General features: G+C 49.8%; 1 protein-coding gene across 1 annotated transcript; it reads left to right on the top strand.

Moving 5' to 3' along the window:
• The first annotated feature begins 743 nt into the window (after positions 1–743).
• Positions 744–19,631, top strand: LOC100344679 (phytanoyl-CoA dioxygenase, peroxisomal). Its single transcript, XM_089312335.1, has 9 exons — positions 744–1,441; positions 1,986–2,044; positions 4,300–4,410; positions 5,004–5,172; positions 8,723–8,804; positions 9,998–10,194; positions 13,840–13,989; positions 16,979–17,113; positions 19,311–19,631. The coding sequence occupies exons 1-9, from the start codon at positions 1,367–1,369 to the stop codon at positions 19,362–19,364; spliced, it is 1,032 nt and encodes a 343-aa protein (XP_089168461.1). The 5' UTR covers positions 744–1,366; the 3' UTR covers positions 19,365–19,631.
• Positions 19,632–22,631: the final 3,000 nt, after the last annotated feature.

Here is a 22,631-nt window from a genome sequence, read left to right on the forward strand (position 1 = left end):
CCAAGTAGTCCAAATTGCTGCTTAAGAATGCAAATAACATCAATCAAATGACCCCTTTATTTAAAAAATTGTTTTAATTCCCCATGGGTTCGTAAATGAACAAATTTGTTTAAAAATTTTTTTAAGAAATGTCTTTGAGAGGAACAGAGAAGGAGAGTGTTCCCATTGGATGTTTCACTCCCCCAAATTCCCACAACGGCATGGGTTGGGCTGGCCCAAGCCGGAAACTCAATCCAAGACTGCCACAGTCCAGATATCCAGTGTGGAGGGCAGGGACCCAACCACTGGAGCCGTCGCCGCCTCTCAGGAAGCTGGAGACAGGAGCTGACGCTGGGAATTGAACCCAGGCACGCCCATGTGGTATGCAGGCATCTGAACTCCTAGGCTCAACACCTGCCTCCAACTGGAAGGAAGGAAGGAAGGAAGGGAGGAAGAGAACATCCTTTAGACTTTAAACAGATAAAGGACGATTGTAGACGTTCAAGGATTTTCTTCATCTCGTGGTAACAATCATACATTGAAACATATCTTAAAAAAAATGTCTTAGCAGGAGCGGGGATCTTCACACCTGCTCAACGAGGGCATTTGAGAGCAGCATAACCAGTGTAGGTCTAAGTAGGTGGGAAAGCAGTCACTGCCAGGCCCAGTTCGGGCGAGGTCTGAGCTCCAAGTAGGTGACAGGTGAGCCGCATTCGTATTTTTAGTTAGTTTTTTTTTTCTCTCTCTCTCTTCTTAGCAGTTCCTACTGCTCACCAGGCGAGGGCGGTAGGGAGACACCAGTTGGTCCGCTCCCCATCTGGTAGTTGCTCCTCCAAGGCTCAGCCTCTGAAGCGGGGCTCAAAAGCCAGGTGCGCCTCCGCGATCCCAGCCTGCCAGCTGAAGGATCAGGATCTTGCATGGGGTGACCGGGGCGGCGGCGGAGGTTAACAGGGAGTAGGGCAAGGAGCAGGCCCGAGGTCCTTCTGCTACCTCGGGGGCTCTGGGGGAGGAGGGGTCACAGGCCAAAGGGCTCAGGCGTGTGACTTGCAGGGGTGAACCTTTGACTGCGTGCGCTCTGCAGTTAGTGGAAGGGAGCCACGTGGGGTTAAACGGATTGGGTCCCTTCTCCGCTCAGCCACGGGTCACTGGACGGCCTCCGTCCAATCCCTGGCCCTCAAGCCTGGGTGCCGCCGGGAGGACCCCCTTCCCCCGGTCGCCGGGAGGACGTCCCCGCAGCCCGGTGGCCCGGCCAGCCCACGCCGGGGCGGCGCTGCCAGGGATCCCGCGTGCCGCGAGCGTCCACGCCCCGGTCTTGGGCGGGGCCGCCCCGCCTCCGGTGCTGCCTGCAGAGTTAAGTCCCAGGCCATGGGGTCTCCGCGCTGCCGCCATGGATCAGCTGCGCGCTGGCGCCCGCCTGAGGATCCTGCTGGGACACCTCTGCCACCCCTCGGCTGCGGCCATCATATCCTTGAGCCTGCGCGCGCGCTGCTCGGGTCCGGGCTCGGGGCGATGGCCTGTGTGCGCTCGTCCCAGCTAGGGTCACTTTTCCCCCAGAGCGAGCCGGGCAGCGGGGAGGAGGTCGTGTCCCGCGACGCTGGTGGCCCCGGCGGGCCTCGCTGGCCTCTGTGGCTTTGCTCCATTGTCCGCGCGCCCTTAAGGGTTCGGTTTCTTGCTCTGGGGTCTGGGCAGCTGATTCCGAAGAGGACTTTGCCATTTTCTCTGAGGCCGCCCAGAGCCCTGCTCACAAATGCCAAAGCGGGGGGTTCTTCATCTTCCGGCCACCTCTAGGGTCCTTGTGAAGATGAAGTGAGGTGGTAGAGGCCAAAGCGCCTTAGCCGCGGTGTGCACCTGTCCGAGGAGGAGTGAAGTCAGAGCTCCCGCGTCTGTTCAGGAAGATGCCTTTCTCGTGAGAACTGAACTAGCACGGGGGGGGGGGGGGGGGGGGGCTATTTCTCGGACCGGCTGGCTCCTCGGTTTTACCTTATTTGCCTTAATTCACGTCCTAGGTAGCCCACCCCACTTCAGGGACATCTTCCCCTGCCAGTTTCCAGCCTCAGCAATTCCAGTAAGTAGATCTAACTGTGATTTTTTATTTTTTTAAAACGATTTATTTTATTTGAAACAGTTACACAGAGAGACAAGGAGACACAAAGAGAAAGAGAGGTCTTCCATCCGTTGGTTCACACCCCAATTGGGCATAACAGCAAGACCTGTGCTGATTTGGAGCCAGGAGCCAGGAGCTTCTTCGGGTCTCCCAAGAGGGTTCTGGGGCTCAAGCACTTGGGCCATCTGCTACTACTTCCCCAGGCCATCAGCAGGCAGCTGGTTTGGAACTGGAGCTGCTGGTATTCGAACCGGTGCCTATATGGGATGCTGGTGTCACAGGCACATGCTTAACCTACTATATATACCACAGCACCAGTCCCCCAGAACTAGTTCTAATCAGTAAAGTTGGGAAAATGTTTCACATGTTGACTTTAATTTTCTATATGTAAATTTCAGAAGGAAGGAACAGCATCAGAAACTACATAACTAATAACCCAGGCATGATATATATTACATTTAAATTAGCTTGTAGTTATATTGACATATTAGCTAGCTAGCATCTCTGGCATATCTTAAGTCACTTTTGATAGAGAAAGCTTTGACCTTCATAAATATTCTTCTTGTAATAAATATTATTAGCAATAATTCCAATTTTTAAATTGCTGGTTAAGATTTATACTTATTTATGGGATATGATGTTGTAATTTGATACATGTATGCAATATAAAATGATCAAATGGGGTAATTAGTTTTTCTACCTCCTCAGATACCATTTCTTCTGCTCTACGTGGTATCAAGTGCATAATTAATTGTTCTAGAGTCCAGGTACCCTGCTGTGTTACAGAGCAGAAGGGCTCATGTCAAGGAGTGGGTTATGTAGCTTGAGTCTGTGGACATGCTGTGTACTTACTTGGATGTTGTCACTTTGATTACTTCTACGAATGCACCAACCAGAAAATTAAAAGTGTATTGGATTGTTTCCCATCTGAAAAACCACTTATATTCATTACACCAAAAATCTTATATACTCATCTATAATTCCATTGCTGAAAGGCACTCACTCTTACAAATTATTTTGGATATATTTTTGCAGGTTTTAAACTTTTCTTCTAAGTTTTTATTGATGTATTTTCATTTTATCTGAAAGGGAGAGAGAGAGAGAGAAAGACAATGGCAAAAAAAGAGAGAGCGAGCTACCACCCCCTGGTTCACTCTCCAAGGAACACAGTAGGTGAGACTAGGCCGAGGCTGAAGCCAGGAGCCCAGAATTCCATCCAAGTCTCTGACGCGGGTGCAGGAATCCAAGCCGCTGAGCCATCATCTCTTGCCTCCCAGGATGCACATTAAGAGGAAGTTGGATCAGAGATGGAGTAGCCAAGACTCGAACCAGGCACTCAGGAATGGGATGTAGGTGTCTCAGGGGATGACTTACGCTGCTGCTCCAAACACCTGCCCCTGCATCTTCCCACAAGTAGTGTCTTGGCTTTACATCACGGTCCTCATATCGTATTAGAAGAAACATCATCCAAACTATCATATGCCCTTTATTTTTAATATTTATTTATTTGAAAGAGTTATACACAGAGAGGAGAGGCAGAGAGAGAGAGAGAGAGAGAGAGAGAGAGAGAGAGAGAGGTCTTCTATCCACTGGTTCACTCCACAGTTGGCCACAATGGCCGGAGCTGTGCCAATCCAAAGGCAGGAGATTCCTCTGGATCTCCCACTTTAGTTGGTGCAGGGTCCCAAGGACTTGGGCCATTTTCCACTGTTTTCCCAGTGCATAGCAGAGAGCTGGATCAGAGGTGGAGCAGCTGGGTCTTGAATTGGCATTCATATGGGATACCAGCACTACAGGCAGCGGCTTAACCCGCTACGCCGCAGCACTGGCCCCATGCCCTTTTTTTTTAATGCTGGAGACATAATCTATTGAGTGGATATACAAGGGTGTTCAAAAAGTTGGAAAATCTAGACTGTGTAAATACTGTGCATAGATTTCAAAAAAATTCTTTGTACCTCAATAAACTTGTATTTTTACTCTATTTCCCTGAAACTTTTTGAAGTACCCTCATAATGTCAGTTAATTTTTCTTCTATTACTGCAGTTTTTTGGGGGGTTAATTATAGTTCATGCTTTTTAGGTTGTTTTAGATTAGTTCCATACAGTCAGGAACAGAAATAACAGATTGGAGAATAGAGTATGAATATTTGTTATGTTCTTGATACATGTTGTTTCCTTATAATTATAAAGATATTATGGAAATCTTTCCTTCTTTAGGTATACTCTGGATAATAATGTTCTAAGCCTAGAACAGAGAAAATTTTATGAAGAAAACGGGTATCTGGTCATTAAGAATCTGGTGTCGGATGCTGACATTCAGCGCTTCAGGTACGGTAGCACTGTTTGTTCGTTATGAACTGTGTGTTCTGTGGCATGAGGACCCGAGTCAAGACCCGCCTCTTCCTGATCCGTGTTTGCAGTGATTCACTTTGTTAGGAGCTGGGTATGAGCTCTGGGCTAGACTGAGGGCCGCGTCCTGGGCTATCTGCCTAGGTTTCCGCGACTCCGTGTCCCCTCCCTGCTACATTTCATCTGTGCAATGGCCATCGGGACAGTGCCGCCATCCCAGCGGCTAAGACTAAGTACAGTGACAAGTAAGGAAAACGTAGCAAGTGGGGGCTGGCACGCGGTGAACGCGACTGGCCTGTGGCCATCATTTTTACCGTGCAACCAAAACCACAAAACGGTTTCCCTGCAGGTTTGCCAAGCTGAGCCACGTTTTCATTGTGGTAGGGTGATCCCTACCTGGCAGTAAAGAGGCCGGCACATCTGAGGTGGCCGTGTCCCCTCCCTATCGCCAGGACTATTCTGTTGTGCAGGAAAACCTGCCGCTGGAGTCTGTAGGTCCCTCTGGCAGGGCGGGACTGGACAGGTGCTGGGAGCCTGGCTTCATGACACCGTATGCAAATTTATTTTCCTAGGAGTGAGTTTGAAAGAATCTGCAGAAAGGAGGTGAGACCACCGGGCTTATTGGTGATGAAAGATGTGGCCATTGTGAAATCGGAGCATAACCTGAGTGAGAAATCCGTTACCAAGATCCAGGACTTCCAGGAAGACGAGGAGCTCTTCAGATACTGCACCCTGCCCGAGGTCAGAGGCTCTGTGTGCTGGGCTTGTGTGCAGCATCGCCAGGCTGCGAGCCTGCACCCCTGTCCCCAGATCTGCTGCCCCTGCCCCTTCCCACATGTGGCTCTAAGCGCTGTAGTCCGCAGCTGGAGGTGCTTTGGGCCCCCAGTGGGTATTGGCAGGTTTTGGTTGGCTCGCGGTGGCTTCTCCTGGGTGGGAGCCGGGGATCACGCAGTAATGGGGCTCAGCCATGCTACAGTGCCCAGAGCCAGAGCAGCCCCCTCCCCAGACAGAGAATGACCGCACCCGCAGCGCCAGGGATGGCAGCTTTGAGGAGCCGTGTGTCTGTTGAGAAGGAACAGAATTCTGGGTGAATGGGACACAGCCCTTCCAAGACAACGGGCGTCAAGTTCCTGAGGCTATGATTCGTAAACTCATGTATTTTTTCCTTTTTTTTTTTTAAATGTTTACTTTAGAAATAGAAGTTACAGACAGAGAGAGGGAGAGAGAGAGAGAGATTGGTCTTCCATCTGCTGGTTCCCTCCCCAAAAGCCCCAACAGCTGGAGCTGGGTGCATCCAAAGCTATGAGCTAGGAGCTTCTTCCAGGTCTCTCATGTGGCTGCAGGGGCCCAAGGACTTGGGCCATCTTCCACTGCTTTCACAGGCCATAGCAGAGAGCTGGATCGGAAGTGGAGCCCCTGAGACTTGAACCGTCATCCATATCGGATGCTGATGCTGCAGGCGGCAGCTTTACCCGATACACCATAGCACTAGCCCAGGATGCATTTGTTTTAAAATTAGATTTCTGTTTTTTTTAAAAAATAGTATTAATCTTTTTTTGTTTTTGACAGGCAGAGTTAGACAGTGAGAGATGGAGAGACAGAGAGAAAGGTTTTCCTTTTGTTGGTTCACACCTCAAATGGCTGCTGCGGCTGGCGTGCGGCACCGATCCGAAGCTAGGAGTCAGGTGCTTCCTCCTGGTCTCCCATGCAGGTGCAGGGCGCAAGCACTTGGGCCATCCTCCACTGCCTTCCCGAGCCACAGCAGAGAGCTGGACTGGAAGAGGAGTAACCGGGACAGAATCTGGCACCACAACCGGGACTAGAACCTGGTGTGCTGGTGCCGCAGGTGGAGAATTAGCCAAGTGAGCCCTAAAGCAGGTGCTGCGGCTCAATAGGCTAATCCTCCACCTGGGGCACCAGCAAACTGGGTTCTAGTCCCAGTCGGGGCACCCGATTCTGTCCCGGTTGCTCCTCTTCCAGTCTAGCTCTCTGCTGTGGCCTGGAGTCCTTGTGCCCTGCACCCACATGAGAGACAAGGAGAGGCACCTGCTTCCAGGCTTTGGATCAGCGTGGTGCTCCAGCCGCAGTGTGCCATCCGCAGCTGTCATTGGAGGTAAACCAATGGAAAAGGAAGACCTTTCTCTCTGTCTCTCTCTCTCACTGTCGACTCTGCCTGTCAAAAATAAATTAATTAATTAGTTAAAAACAAATAAGAAAAGATCTAAAGAGTACACAAAGACATGAAGCAAAAAGGAGTGACCCCACCTCCCCGGAACCTTGCTCCCTGTTGAGTGTATGTGTCGGGTTTTCTCTCACTTGTACACCCCTTGCCTGTGTCGGGGATCAGGAACCTCCTGGCTGTCACCTTGTGTTTTTCACTTACAGTGGGTCCTGTCATCCTCCCGTAGCCCTCTGCATGGAGCCACCTGGTAACTTTCAAACTGCAGTATACCAGGGTCTTAGTTTCCGAGCCATTTGTTTGCAGGAGGCTTCCCAGGGAGTATAGGAATTATAACCAGGTGCTGTTAGAGAGCTTGGTTCCCAGAGGTGGGCTGTACAGGGATGCCACCTGTGCTGTCACGTTCAGGTCCCAGACAGAGGACCGAGGGGAAGCGGCCCCCTGGACTGTCGTGCAGTCCTGTGCTGGAGATGGAACTCGGCTGCGGGATGGTGGGTGACAACTTGTGGTTGGCGAAACGCTGCTGTGAATACCTTGGGTGAATATTGGCAGTTCCTGTAGCGCCCTCAGTGGGTACGAGTTACGTGAATGGTTACTTCTCTGTCCATGTGTTGGGAAGCATCACCAGCACATCAAACTCAACGATTTTCAGGAAGTTAACTTGGGATAAGATTTAGAAGGAAGATGATGTAATTGAGAGAAGTGACTGGCTAAAGAACAGTCCGGAGGACAGCAGTGATGGTGGGGATGGCTCTCAGCCGTGGGGGTTTATAAGCGCCAGCCCAGGCGAAGGCGCACAGTCCCAGGCTTGGTGTAGATGGAACCGTGAGGCCTGCCTCTCGAGCTGTCTGTACAAGTCAAGTGTTTCAGGCTGTAACTGCCAACATTCCCGACCTAGCAGAGATCAGGCTGTGAGGAGGAGTTGCCCCTGCCTCCTGTTTTGGAATCAGATCCGGCCATGCTTGAATGCCGTCTTCTTCCCTGATCTGACTTCTGAGTCTTGGGTTTATCCGTGCGGGACTTTCATCTTCAGGGATTCTTTGGAAGACGGAGTGAAATTTAGGCATCATGTAAGGCTTATTTGGCCCGATGTGTCATGGGCATTTGGTTGGGAGTCTGTGGCTGGGGTCCCTGTGTGCCGCAGCACCCCCACCCCCAGAGCCCGGGACCAATTCCCCACTCCTTGTCAGGTCCTCTTGGTGCAGCTCACCTTTGGCCGTGCCACACAATGCTCCCAGGTCATGATCGAGTCAGCATCTTGATTCCTATGTGACCTCCAACTGCACAGGCACAGGACCTGCTTTTCTTGTCCACTGCTGCACGCCTGCTTCCTGTGACTGGGCCTGCTTCCTGCCTATGTGAAGACGTGGAGGGGAGGGCACACTGGTTGTGCAGTGTCCTCTGAGCCGCTGCCCTGCTCTGACCTGGCCGCTCCTGACAGCAGCAAATCCTGTTGGGCTCTTCCTTTCTTCTCTTACTGTCTGAGAGGCAGACTGATGGAGAAATCTCCACTCACAATTCTACTCCACAGATGCCCATAAGTGTCCAGGGCTGGGCCTGCCAAAGGTGGGCGCTGGAACTCAATCCAGGTCTCCCACGTGGGTGGCAAGAACCCAGCGACTTGAGCCATCAGCTGCTCCCTCCCAGCGTGTGCAGGAGCAGGGAGCTGGAATTGGGCACAGAGCTGGGACTCAAACCCAGCTGCCGGGCCAGATGCTCCCCTTGGGCCCACTTAGGCAGGGTCGTTCTTGTGCAGGGTCTCCAAGAAGAAAAAGGAAGCCGTTTCTCCCTGGGCACTGTCTGTGGCTTTGGGTGGCAGAAGGGCTGGTCCTGGCCTTCTAGGCTGATACCTTACAGAAACGCACCCCTTTCTTGTAGAAGAGAAACAGGTTATATTCCCAGCTACTCAGACAAGCCTGCCCAATTCAACGGGTTGTAGATATAGAGTGGTTTCCAGTTTCTGGATTTTCTGCCATGCTTTGTTCTCAGTGTTGTGAAATACTGACTGTTACCATCTTGCCTGTCATAGAGTAGCTGGCCTTGGTGCCACTGGCCTGTACTTCTGATTGCCCATGAAACTTTGTTCCTCCTTATCCCCCTTATTTTTCTTAGATCTTGAAATATGTGGAGTGCTTCACCGGACCCAATATTATGGCCATGCACACAATGCTGATTAACAAACCTCCAGATGTTGGTAAAGGACTTTTCTTCTTATTATTTTAGATTTATTTATTCATTTGAAAGGCAGAGTTACAGATAGAGAGAGATCTTCCATCTGCTGGTTCACTCCCCAAATGACCTCTAATAGCCAGCGCTGGGCCAAGCTGAAGCCAGGATCCTGGAGCTCCCTCTGGGTCTCCCCTGATGGGTGGCAGGAGCCCAAGCACTTGGGCCATCTTCTGCTGCCTTCCCAGGCACATCAGAATGGAGCTGGATTGGAAGTGGAGCAGCCAGGACTTGACCCAGCGCTCATAAAGGATGCCAGCATTGTAGGTGGTACTTAACCAGCCGTGCCACCACAATGGCTCCAGGACTCTTCTTATTAAGGAGAACATAGAAAAAAATTGTTCAATTAACATATGTGAGGTTGATGTTCTGACCTTGCTGGTGCAGAACTTCCAGGCTTCTGGCTCAGACTGGCTTTGCTCCTGCAGTTGCAGTGCCTGGTTCACTCCCCAAATGGCCACAATGACCAAAGCTGGGCCGATCCAAAGCCAGGAGCTTCTTCTGGGTCTCCTACGCAAGTGCAGGAGCCCAAGGACTTGGGCCACGGTATACTGCTTTCTCAGCCCATTGCACAGAGCAGGATCGGAAGTGGAGCAGCCAGGACTGAAACCCCCACCCATATGGCATGTGGCACTGCAGGTGGCGACCTTACCCTCTATGCCACAGTGCCGGCCCCTGCCCATGTTGATTTGACATCCAGTTGGTTGCTTCTCTCTCGAGGTTGATTTTTCTGTAGTGTTGTTTCATTTGCCTGGGGATAGATCATTTTTCCGGTTTTCCAGGCAAAGGATAAGGAATTCTGAGACTTGGACAAATGTCTTTTTAAGATATTAGATTTAATTTGATTATTTATTTAAAATTATAAATATTTATCTGAGAAGAAAAGAGTACAAGAAAGAGCCCATCTTCTGATTCACTCCCCAGATACTTGCAATGCCTGGGGCTGGGCCAGGAACTCAATCCCGGTACCCACCTGGGTGGCAGGAACTAAGGTACTTGAACCATCTTCACCCAGTGCCTTCCAGGGTGCAGAGTGGCAAGAAACTGGAGTTAGGAGCCAGGACTGAGTATCACACCCAGGCATCTGAATGGGGATGCAGATGTCCTCACCAGTGTCTTAACCACAGGGCCTCTTGTCTGCCCTTGAACAGCTTTTAACAGCAGGTTGTCTTTCAGGCAAGAAGACGTCCCGTCATCCCTTGCACCAGGATCTGCACTATTTCCCCTTCCGGCCCAGCAATCTCATTGTTTGTGCGTGGACCGCAATGGAGCACATTGACCGGAACAACGGTTGTCTGGTGGTGCTTCCCGGCACCCACAAAGGCCCCCTGAAGCCGCACGACTACCCGCAGTGGGAGGTAAGTCTGTCTAGGAGCCGAATCTCCTTCCCAGTTTTAAATTTCACTCAGCATCCATAAAGAGCATACAGAGGAGAGGGCACTGCCTTTCTTAGCCAAGCGCTGTCCCAAGACTTAGAAATGCGATCAGGGCCAGTTGCAGGATGTCAGACCAAACACCCAGTGTAGTTGTCCTTTGAACACGTGTTTGAAAACCGGCCCAGGAGGGGGAACTTGAGCAGGTGCTGCGGAGGGCCCGAGATGGCACGGCCTAATCGCAGAGGAAGACGTAAGCACTTCAGCCCTGGATGTGGGTGATACGTGCCCCCCGAGTCTGCTCGCTGACCGTGGCTCTGAGAGCGGAGAAGAGGATGGGACCGTGTGCTGCAACTGCAGAGGCCATCGGGGCTCTTCGGAGGGCTGCGCGGGGGAGAACGGCCCAAGCAGGAGGCCTGGGTTAAAGGGCAGAGAGCAGAAAGAGAGAGAGAGAGACAGAGCTCTTCCACCTGCAGGTTCACTCCCCAAATGATCACAACAGCCAGGGCTGCGCCAGGTCTCCCCCGTAGGTGGCAGGGACCCACACACTTGACACCTGCTTTGTCACAGGATTTGGGTCAGCAAGAAGCTGGGTCCAGAAGCCTAGGAACCAGGACTCAAACCAGGCATTCTGATGTGGCATGTGGGTTTCCCAGTCATCATCTTTGCCCCAAATTGAGCATATTTTGAATCTATAACATGATCACTTTGACACACATACACACACACAAACACACCCTTGTGCAATCCCCACCACAATCGAGAGAAGCTCTCTCTCTCTCTTTTTTTTTTTTTTTTTTTTGAAAGGCAGAGTGGACAGTGAGAGAGACACAGAGAGAAAGGTCTTCCTTTGCCGATGTTTCACCCTCCAATGCGGCCGGCGCACCGCGCTGATCCGATGGCAGGAGCCAGGTGCTTCTCCTGGTCTCCCATGGGGTGCAGGGCCCAAGCACTTGGGCCATCCTCCACTGCACTCCCGGGCCACAGCAGAGAGCTGGCCTGGAAGAGGGGCAACCAGGACAGAATCCGGCGCCCCGACTGACCTAGAATCTGGTGTGCCGGTGACGCAAGGCGAAGGATTAGCCTAGTGAGCTGCAGTGCTGGCGAGATAAGCTCTCTTAATCACAGGTAAACACTGAGTTACTTTCTGGCTTTGTGCATCCGTGCAGCTGTAGATGCTGGGGACTGTTAAGCTCCTTTAAGCCAACGAGTGGCGGCATCAGATCAGTCCTTGAGGAAGAATAGGCTGACACTCTGGCCCAGGATGCACTGGAGCTGTGGGCGTCCAGAGCCAGAGGAACCAGAAGGAGACCATGAGCATTTGAGGCATAAGATGAGGAGGTTGGGAAGGCCTGAGAGACGGTTGGGCTGGAAGAGCACCTGCGGCTGAGCAGGAAGTGGGGGTTGTGGGTCTTCAGAAATGAAGAACCTCTGAACGTTCGTCTCCGTTAGTTAGAATTCTTGCATGGATGATTAGTGTTACGTGAAAATATTTGAGTCTGGATCCTGTTGGAAAAACTTGGAATTGTGAGATCATCCATGAAGTTCCGGTTTCGGGGAGAGTTAATGCAAGTAAGCAGCAGGAGAGGCTCTGGATGCCTTAGGCCGAGGGATGTCTGTAGGACTCCAGGGCCAGGCTGGGGCTGTCCCCTCTGCGGGGCTCAGAGTGGTGGCAGCTGCCGGGCTGGGGGGTCTGACTCGCGGAGCCTGCGTCACGTTTCCACCTGGACCAGAGGAGAAGGGCACTGGGTCAAGGTTCACCACTCTGCAGCAGGGAAGTGGGCGCAGACAGAGGCATGGGATTTGGGATCCCTTGGGAAGCTGAATGGGTGCTCCTGCCTCCCTGCCCCCCAGTGACCCATGTAAACTCCCACACTGTGAACTTTATTGTCTTTCTCGCTGTCTGTCTTTCCTCTCTCCCTTCCTTCCCTCCTCCCTCTCTTTCCCTCGCTGTCTCCCTCCCTCCCTCTGTCCCTTCCTTCCTTCTCTTTTTCTTTCAGAGACAAACACAGCGCATGCATGCACTCCCATCTACTGGTTCACGCTCCCCAGAAACCCGCAGTGGCAGAGACCAAGGAGCTGGGAGCTCAGGCCAGGTCTCTCATGTGGGTGGCAGGAACCCAAGTACTTTTTTTAAAAATAGGAGCTTACAGCTTATTATTTTATTTATTTTTAAAGATATTTTTATTTATTTGAAAGGCAGAGTTACAGAGAGAGGTAGAGACTGAGGGAGAGAGTTCTTCCATCCACTGGTTCACTCCCCAGATGTCCAAAACGGCCAAAGCTGTGCAGATCCGAAGTCAGGAGCCAGGAGCTTCTTCTGGGTCTCCCACGTGGGTGCAGGGGCCCAAGGACTTGGGCCACCTTCCACTGCTTTCCCAGTCCATATCAGAGAGCTGGTCGGAAGAGGAGCAGCTGGGACTAGAACCAGCGCCCATATGGATTGCCGGTTTTAGCACTTCAGGCCAAGGTTTAACCCACTGTGCCATAGCGCCGGCCCCAGGAACCCAAGTTCCTGACCCATATTCTGCTGCCTCCCAGGGTCGGCGTTAGTAGGAAGCTGGAGGTGGGTATGGAACTCAGGCCCCTCATGTGGAGTGTAGGCATCTACACAGCTAAGCCAAACCACACCCTGAGGCTTGCAAGCTTTACATGCTTCTCACTTGAGTTTCTGCAATAAAGATGTAACCCATTACCTAAAGCGATAACTTGCTTTGGAAACAGTTTTAAACAAACACCAACTGTATTCTTTTTGTTTTTTTCTTACTAAGGAAGTGACATAAATGGTTTTGAGCAAAAAGTAAATAAAGTACAAATTGAGCATTTCCACCCTGCCCCTATTTCAGAAGGACTGGCTTCTCAGAGACGCGGCCCTGTAATGGAGAAGAATGTTCGCGAGCTCTGGGAGAGGACACTGCTGGCAAAGACTGTTACAGAGTCAGCTGGCAGGGTCAGGAGGAGGGCGGGAAGGGTCGCCCCTGTACTGATCCAAAAAGCAAAGCCCGTCTGAGGCTTCCTGTTTGACTCAGTCATGAAATTTCAAAGATTTTAATACCAACACATGACTTCTCAAACCAGACACCCGAGAGTTTTTGCGTATGGAAAAATTTGGCTTTCCTTATTTTTTTAAATAATTATTTATTTATTTTAAAGGCAGAGATACACACATACACACACACACACACACAAACACAGTGAGAGAGGGAAAGAGGGAGAGAGAGCAAGAGAGCGCTTCCATCTGCTGGTTCCCTCCCCTAATGGCTGCAAGGGCTGGGGTTGGGCCAAGCTAAAGCCTGGAGCTTCTTCCTGGTCTCCCACATTGGTGCAGGCACCCAGGCACTTGGGCCATCTTCTGTTGCCTTCCCAGGCACATTAGCAGGGAGCTAGATTGGAAGTGGGACAGCCAGGACTTGAACTGGTGCCCACATGGGATGCCAGCAATATAGGCAAAAGCTCAACCCATGTACCACAGTGCTGGCCCCTGAAAACTTTTCCAAGACTCTGATTCAGATGTCTCTTTCTCTTGGAAGAACAGAGAGCGCCCGTGCTCCCGTGGTGAGCCGTTGAACAAGTTTTTACTGATGCTGCTGCTTCCTCGCGTTTAGCTGTGTCTTCTCTTGTGTGTTGCAGGGAGGAGTTAACATAATGTACCACGGGATCCAGGACTACGAGAAGAACAACGCCCGCGTGCACCTTGTGATGGAGAAGGGGGACACAGTTTTCTTTCATCCTTTGCTCATCCATGGATCCGGGCGGAACAGAACCCAAGGCTTCCGGAAGGTATAAGTTCACGTTGCTGCAGCTCTCAGAGCTGATGAGTTAGAAACAAAAATTTTAAGATATATGAAAATGTGAAGGGTGTGCGAGTTTTAACTAAACTGGATTTTAGTCCAGTTTGTTTACCAGGAAATCAATTTGTGGGCCTTGTGCCTTTTTGGCTCTTATCAGTGAGAAGCCAGAGGACCTCAGAATCCTAATCATGTGGATATTGACTACTGACACATGAACGTGCTCGGGATTGCTTCTTCTGGGGCTAAAATGTGGAATTTAGATGCTTGTGTAGATGATAACCAGAGGGAACATCATGTTAATATTACTGCTGGGAAAGCAGTATTGATCCAATACACCTTGTATTGATTCTGAATTGATTGCCCTGAAGCCAGAACGAACAGCAGCCATATATATATATATATATATATATATATATATATATATTTAATCCCTTGGCCTTAGAAGGTTGGTTTTTTTTTTTTTTTTTTTTTGACAGGCAGAGTGGACAGTGAGAGAGAGAGACAGAGAGAAAGGTCTTCCTTTGCCGTTGGTTCACCCTCCAATGGCTGCCGCGGCCGGCGCACCGCGCTGATCCGATGGCAGGAGCCAGGAGCCAGATGCTTTTCCTGGTCTCCCATGGGGTGCAGGGCCCAAGCACCTGGGCCATCCTCCACTGCACTCCCTGGCCACAGCAGAGGGCTGGCCTGGAAGAGGGGCAACCGGGACAGAATCCAGTGCCCAAACCGGGACTAGAACCCCGTGTGCCGGCGCCGCTAGGCAGAGGATTAGCCTAGTGAGCCGCGGCGCCAGCCAGAAGGTTTTAATTTCATTACTTGCATTCAAAAGGGAATGAGGATCCTCACACACCCCGGATGGTTGACTTCTTGGTCTCACAGACTGACGGTCCCGTGGGTGCACATTCTCCCAGGATAACATGCTGTCCACACCCAATACTGGAGCTCCTTTGGGGCCCAGTGGGGCTTTCCAGTTCATGATGCTGTTCCCACCAATCCCTGAAGCCTCTCTGAGGCCAAAGGTCAGGGGTCACATTTCATGTTCCATCCATTCATTTTCTTCCCCGGGCTCAGTAGGCCCCAGATTAGGCTGAGGCAAGTAGAGGCAGCCTCCCAAGCGGCAAAATTTAAGGGGATGAGGCCAGCGCTGTGGTGTAGTAGGCTAAGCCTCTGCTTATGGTGCTGGCATCCGATATGGCTGTTGGTTCGTGTCCCAGCTGCTCCTCTTCCAATCCAGAGTCTGCTATGGCTGGGAAAGCAGTGGAAGATGGCCCAAGTGCTTGGGTCCCTCCACCCACATGGGAGACCCGGATGAAGCTCCTGGCTTTGGCCTGGCCCAGCTCTGGCCATTGTGGTCATTTGGGGAGTGAACCAGCGGATGGAGGACCTTTCACTCTCTCTGTCTCTGTACTTGACCTCTCAAAGAAAAATAACACTTAAAAAAAATTGAGAGGATTCCAATAAAACCTCAGCAATCAAGGTCCCTTACATTTTTCCCAAGTCACAACGACACAAACAACCCATCCTGTGCAACAATGCCAGAATCTTAAATAGAAGATGGGATTGGACTCTGCACTCACACAGCCCTCCGAGCCACAGGAGTGAGGAGGTGCAGGGACAGTTATGCAAATGTCGCTGTGGGTTTTACTACATGGACTGTGCAGTGTCCGTCCAGGATGATTTCAGTGGCCTTAATGCCCCAGAAAAATATTAATCATCATGGCATAACAATGTGAATGTCGGCGCACACGTGTTTGCCTTTGCCTGGGGCTCTGCTGTGGCTACACGGGGGCTCACCTAAGGAAACGGAGTTTGTCACTCCACTCTCTGGAAGCTCCATGTGTTGGGCAAAGTAGTAAGTCCTCCTGCAGGGTGCAGTCACCTTAAGATATCTGACCTGTGGCAAAGACAGTGAGTTTTAACGTTGCTTTGCCACTTAGGTCTGTGTATAAGTTTTTCTAGAACGGGAAGAACCACATAACTTAAGCCTTTGCCTTGAAGGAAACAGTGGCCTTGGCCTTGAAGTGTTCCCTCTGATTTGCGAGGAGGTGGGCATGGGTTTTCTTTCCACGGTGTCTTTTGTTTTCATGCTTGCCATCAGAATACTAACCCTCCCAAATTTGGCAGGGGGACTAGCCTTGGAACTAAGAAGATGACGGGCTACTTGGGATACCTGGCTTTGTGGGGCTTAGGAAAATCCCATGGCAAAGTTCTCTCACCTAAGGGATTGTGTTTCCTGTCCCCTCCATACCTTTTTTTTTTTCTTAAAGATGTATTTTTTATTTAAAAGGCAAAGTGACCCAGAAAGAGAGAGAGAGAGAGAGAGAGAGAATCTTTGATGCACTGGTTCACTCCTCAAATGGCTGCAATAGCCAGAGCTGGGCCAGGCTGAAACCAGAATCCTGGAAGTCTGTGTGGGACAAGGACCCAAGTGCTTTCCCAAGAGAGGTCTTCCATCCACTGGTTCCCTCCCCAGTTGGCTGCAAAGGCCAGAGCTGGGTTGATCTGAAGCCAGGAGTCAGGAGCTTTTTCCAAGTCCACACATGGGTGCAGGGGACCAAGTGATTAGGCCATCTTCTACTACCTTCCCAGGCCCTAGCAGAGAGCTGGATTGGAAGAGAAGCAGCGAGGACATGAACCAGTGCCCATATGGGACGCTGGTGATATAGGCAAAGGCTTAGTTCACTGTGCCACAGCACCAGCCCCACATCTACACCTTTTAAAAAACAATGATCGGCTCAGCTGCTTCAGTAATCACACCTGGTTAAAAACCATTTGTAAATTTTCAGTTAGGCTTTAACTGGGGTCCTGGGAGAGGGAAGGAGCTGAGCTACAGAGACACTGATTTTGTGTCCCATGGAGCAGGCTTCCAGTGTAGAAACCCACCCCGTCTGAAATAATTGGCTGGGTAAGAGAAGGCCTCCCTGCCTGGTTGGTTGCTGGCAGCAATGGGATGTGTTTCTCAGTTTTACCACTCTCCACAGGCCATTTCCTGCCATTACGCCAGTGCCGACTGCCACTACATTGATGTGGAGGGCACCAGCCAAGAAAACATTGCGAAGGAAGTTATAGGAATGGCAGATAAATTCCAGGGCTATGAGGACACCGTGGACTTCAAGGTACGCTTGTGAAAAATAAGGTACAGGTGTCAGGTGTGTTTTCAGATGCTTCACGGTTCTCCCACCCAGTTTAATTCTGGGAGGTGCAGAGTGCACTGCTGAGCCACACTGAGAGTGGCAGTGGCCTTTCCGGCTGCACCTGCTTCCCCACTGCAGGAGTCCCGGGCACCTGCAGCTGCCGCTCTGTGTCTTGGGGAGGTCCCACAGTGTGAGATAAGACCTGTTGCACACAGCACAGACAAGAACAAAAGTAGGAAGCAGATTTCGGTGAGATAAAATGAAGCACCAAATGCTACCTTCTGAAAGCAGAACAGGGAGGTCCAAGTTCGGGATGGCCATCACAGGCCTCCTGTTCACCACAGAATCGTGCATTTGGCCATTAGCAAAGCCAGTGAGGCTGCCAGAGAGCAATGCCCAAGCACATGTTCCTTTTGGTAAACTTGCCTCTGGGGTTTGAGGAGAGGCGCAGCTTGCATACAGCAGGGGTAAAGATCAGGAACATTTATTGAGTAGGGCCATGAAACAGTGCTGCATATGCTCTCTTAGTGGACACGCATCACGCGTACATCATCATTTTTAGCTAGTGGATATTCTGCTGAAGACCAGTAGACAGATTATCAGTCAAGGCAAATAACTAAATGTGGTGACCTTAGTTCCTATAATATGTGCATTTTATCTGCTCTTGTTATTTAATTTGTAATAGATAATGACAAGTGCAATCGCAAATGCTTCCTAGGGAGACGGGCTATCACAGGGACTCTGGGTGCTGAGTGGGCTGTAGGACACTGCCTGCCAAGGCAGCCACCAGCCGTTGCCAGTCACCTTCTGAAGTAGCTTCCCGGCATGAGAATCTTCTTCCTTCATTACCTGCAGGTGTGACCCCAGCTGACATGTCTTGGCTTGGCATTTTTCCCTCCACATATTATCCCTTGCCTTTTGTTCAGTCCTTAAAATGCCTCACACAGGCAACCTAATCTGTCCGCTGGGACTTCTGTCTGACACCCTGAATTTTAACACAGGATAAACACAGATGCAGTCAGCTCTGCTTAATTGCAAGTTCTGCATCTGTACAGTCAATCATCCAAAGCATAAAAGAGAAGAGGAAACATTTGAAAAAATATTCCACTTGTTCTGAACACATACAGACTTGTTCCTTATTAACGAGCGGACAGTCAAAGCTACCGGTGACCAGCAGACAAATTATCTGTGTCATTAGTCCCTGAATGATCCAGAACAACTGTTTACATAGCATTGTCATTGTACTAATACTATGAAGACTCTAAAGATGACTTGAAGTAGGCAGGAGGATGTGCACAGGTTAGATCAGGTTTTATACACTACTTGATACTCAGATGGGAGACTGGGGCAGCCTCAGATGTTGGTATTCCCTGGGGGTCCTGGAACCAGTGCCCTGAAGATATGATGAGGTCCAGCTGCACATATGTTTGAAGTCAGCAAGGCTGTGCTGAATAAATACCTCCTATATTTAATTGAGTTATCGAGCAGGTCATTGTTCCTCAGGCTTACTGAGAATGGCGGTGCTAATTGTTGTGATCTGCTCTATAATTCTTTGTGAGGTATCAAAGCACGTTCACGTCCATTCTCCTGTTTTTTTCTCCCACACCGAAAGGAGCAGTCAACACAGCTCCATGCTGTGTAGGAGAACATAAGAGTCAGGTGGCTGGTGCAAGTTTCTTTAGCAACATAAGATTTCAGAGGCCTAATTCTAAAATCATCCTTTCCACCATATCTTTTGCCCAGAAATAAATAATAAACAAGGAGTTCTAAATTGTGTCATCAAAAAACAAAGGAAAAAAAGCAACAAACAAATTAGTAACCCAAGACACTGGTTTCCCTGTCAGGGTGTAATCAGGAGTAGAATGTTCTAGATGGCTCAAGCAGTCCGCATAAAGGGCGGCAGGGAAGTGCAGAGGAAACTCTTCAGGAACTGGCGATGTTACGAGACATTCCCTGCAGTTAGCAGGTGCACCACCTCAGCCAGGGCTGGCGATGTGGGCCCCCACTGACTTAGTGTGGTGGCACTATTTTAGATGTTAGATTAATGGAGTCTCAGAACATGGTTTACTTACTAACCAGTGTAGCAATTATGGGGAATTTTCCCCCCATTTAACCCTATGTAGATGGGGAGTAGGCAAGTAGAAGTGTTTCATAAACTTCTGTTTGGCCTTATTTCCAGGATGTTTGGATATTTCGAAGTCGACTTGTGAAGGGGGAACGAGTCAACCTTTGAAACCACCCTTTGCTAAAACTCTCCTACAGGAACGCCAAACAAAACCAGGTGTCAGAAGAAAACCCTTCCCTTGTGATGGTGTCATCTGTGCTATCACTCGTTAACAAAATCACAAACCATGGCTCAGGTACTTGATTGCATACAGTGAATTCTGCAGTGCAATGAGGGTGTGGTGATGGAAGTAAAAACAGTAAAACTGAAATAGTATTGTCTCAAGGAAAATCATCTGGGGTTACAACAAGATTAATAAAGATAGTTGACATATAATTTCAGTGTGTGAAGTCGGTTTATTTCATTCAGTTGCTGAAATGAATGCTTTGGAACTCAGGAAGAGCTGAGGTTTGCGTTTCTGTCCTGGTAAACCCACAACCTACCAATTTCCTGTCGTGACAGATGCTTCTCCAACTGAGAACACCATAGAACACATTGACCTTTTATGAATTGTGTAAGGAGGGCATGATGACATCACAGTAAGGGTGGACATCCAGGCTCTGACACAGGCCTCCTTGCACAACTTCCTCAACCCAACTGTTCTCCTTAAGAAACCCACCTGGTATTTCTGTTCTTTTAAAAATTAGTTTATTCATCTGAGAGGCAGAGTTACAGACAGGGATCTTCTGTCTGTAAGGGAGAGACAGAGAGATCTTCTATCCACAATTTACTCCCTACGTGGCCGAAGCCAGGAGCCAGGAGCATCTTCTGGGTCTCCCACGTGAGTGCAGGGGCCCAAGCACTTGGGCCATCTTCCACTGCTTTCCCAAGCCATGAGCAGGGAGATGGATTGGAAGTGGAGCAGCCAGGACTTGAACCAGCATCCACATGGGATGCCGGCACTGCAGGTAGAGGCTTAGCCTACTATTGCCACAGCGCCAGCCCCTATTTCTGATCTTTTCCTCTGTTCAGATTGTGTGTTCTGTTGGGCAGGGCAGTTGAAAGCCTGAGCATTTATGAATGAAACACCACTTCCTTCATGGTACAGAGAAAGTTTTAGGTACTTTTGCCTGGATTGGAAGTATCCATGGACTGGAGAGGACTTCACCACAGCACCATATTTCTGGACCAGTGGAGGGCAGCAAGGAAACACAGTCTTGATTTTTAAAATTGTAGTTAGGACTTTAGTGAGAAAAAATACAAAGAGTTGCTTTCTTGCCATTCTGCTAAGCAGAAATGTCCCTAAATCTAGCATCACCTTTCTCATTGGTTTCTTTGTAGGGACACCTTGTTTAGGACTTGTTCCATCTGGAAACCAGGGTTGCCAAGGGACTCCTGGGGAGGATCTGAGCAGACTGGATTGTGGAATGGCGCTAAAATGTAAAGAAGGAATGCCAGTGTGAATAGATAGCACTTAGGCAACACTGTTTTGTTCTGGACTAAACTTTCCAAGCTGGTTTCAAACTTCAGTGTTAAAAAAAGGGTGTGTGTGTGTGGCATTGTGGCATAGTGGGTGGAGCTTGTTTGAAAAGAGTAGATTTGGGGGCTGATGCTGTGGCATAGTGGGTAAAGCAGCCACCTTCATTGATGGCATCCAATATGGGTGCTGGTTGAAGTCCTGGCTGCTCCATTTCTGATCCAGCTCTCTGCTATGGCCTGGGAAAGCAGTAGAAGATGGCCAAGTCCTTGGGCCCCTGTACCCGCATGGGAGACCCTGAAGAAGCTCCTGGCTCCTGGCTTGGATTGGCAGAGCTCTGGCTGTTGTGGCCATTTGGGGAATGAACCAGTGGATGGAAGACTTTCTCTCTCTCTCTCTCTCTCTCTCTCTGCGTCTGTAACATTGGCTTTCAAATAAATAAGTACATTAAAAAAAAAGACAAAAAAAAAAAAACCTTCTGTAGGAAAAGTAGATAGCACAAGATGTTTCTGTCCATGTGTATTTGTGAGTGAAAGCCAACCAATCAGGACGTCACATTTTATCCATGGTTTTGTCCATGAAGGAAAAGAACAGCTGAACGAATGGGCACTGCTCATCATCCATGTGGATCCCAGGCGAGTGGAGGAGTGAGGAGGAGCTGTAAAGGGGATGGCACTGGTGCTTGGCAGAATGAGGGCTGCCTGGTGCCTCAGAGGCTGGACTTGGCCTAGGCTGCTGTTCCTTTCAGCAGAGACTAATCTAGAAGTTAATGCTCAAAGTACAAAACGAAACAAAAGGAAAGGCTTCCCTTGTATGAATTTTGGGACTCCCAGCTTAGGAAAATCAAAGGTCTTTGCTCACTGTCTACAGTGCAAGCCTTCCTCGACTCACCTTTCATTCCTGTGTCCTTTTTTTTTTTTCAGTTGTAAAATACCCCTAATGGAAACTCTACCACATAAATCAGGTTTGTTTTTGCCATAACTTTTTTTTTTAAAAAAAAAAAGACTCATTTTATTTATTTGAAAGGCAGAGTTACAGTGAGAGAAGGAGAGAGAGAATCTTCCATCCGCTGGTTCACTCCCCAAAAGGCCATAATGGCTGCAGCTGGACCAGTCCAAAGCCAGGAGCCAGGAGCTTTTCTGGGTCTCACATATGGGTGCAGGGGCCCAAACACTTGGGCCGTCTTCTGCTGCTTTCCAAGGTGCATTAGCAGGGAGCTGGATCAGAAGTGGGCAGCCAGGACTCGAATTGGTGCTCATATTGGATGCCGGTGCTGCAGGCAACAGCTTATCATGTTGTATCACAACACTAGCCCAACATAAACTGGTTTTTTTAAGATTTATTTATTTGGGAGGCAGAGTTACAGAGAGAGGTAGAGACAGAGAGAGAGGTCTTCCATCCACTGGATCACTCCACAAATGGCTGCAACTGCTGAAGCTGAGCCAATCCAAAGCCAGGAGCTTCTTCCAGGACTCTCATGAGGGTGCTGGGGCCCAAGGACTTGGGCCATCCTCTGCTGCCCTCCCAGGCCATAGCAAAGAGCTGGATCAGAAGTGGAGCAGCCGAGATCAGAACTGGTGCCCATATAGGATGCCGGCACTGCACGCCAAGGCTTTAACCCACTGCACCACAGTATCAGCCCCCAGATGCCATTTTTTATAAAGATTTATTTTATTTATTTGAAAGTTACAGAGAGAGGAGAAGCAGAGAGAGAGGTCTTCCATCTGCTGGTTTACTCCCCAGATGACCTCAACCTCTGGAGCTACGGCTATCCCAAGCCAGGAGTCAGGAGCTTCTTCTGAGTCTCCAATGTGGGTGCAGGGGTCCAAGGACTTGGGCCATCTTCTACTGGTATCCCAGGCCATAGCAGAGAGCTGGATCAGAAATGGAGCAGCCAGGACTAAAACCAGCACCATATA

The sequence above is a fragment of the Oryctolagus cuniculus genome, chromosome 13 (genome assembly GCF_051225735.1).
Source record: "Oryctolagus cuniculus isolate XC-2025 breed Fujian yellow rabbit chromosome 13, ASM5122573v1, whole genome shotgun sequence".
Classification (NCBI taxonomy): domain Eukaryota; kingdom Metazoa; phylum Chordata; class Mammalia; order Lagomorpha; family Leporidae; genus Oryctolagus; species Oryctolagus cuniculus.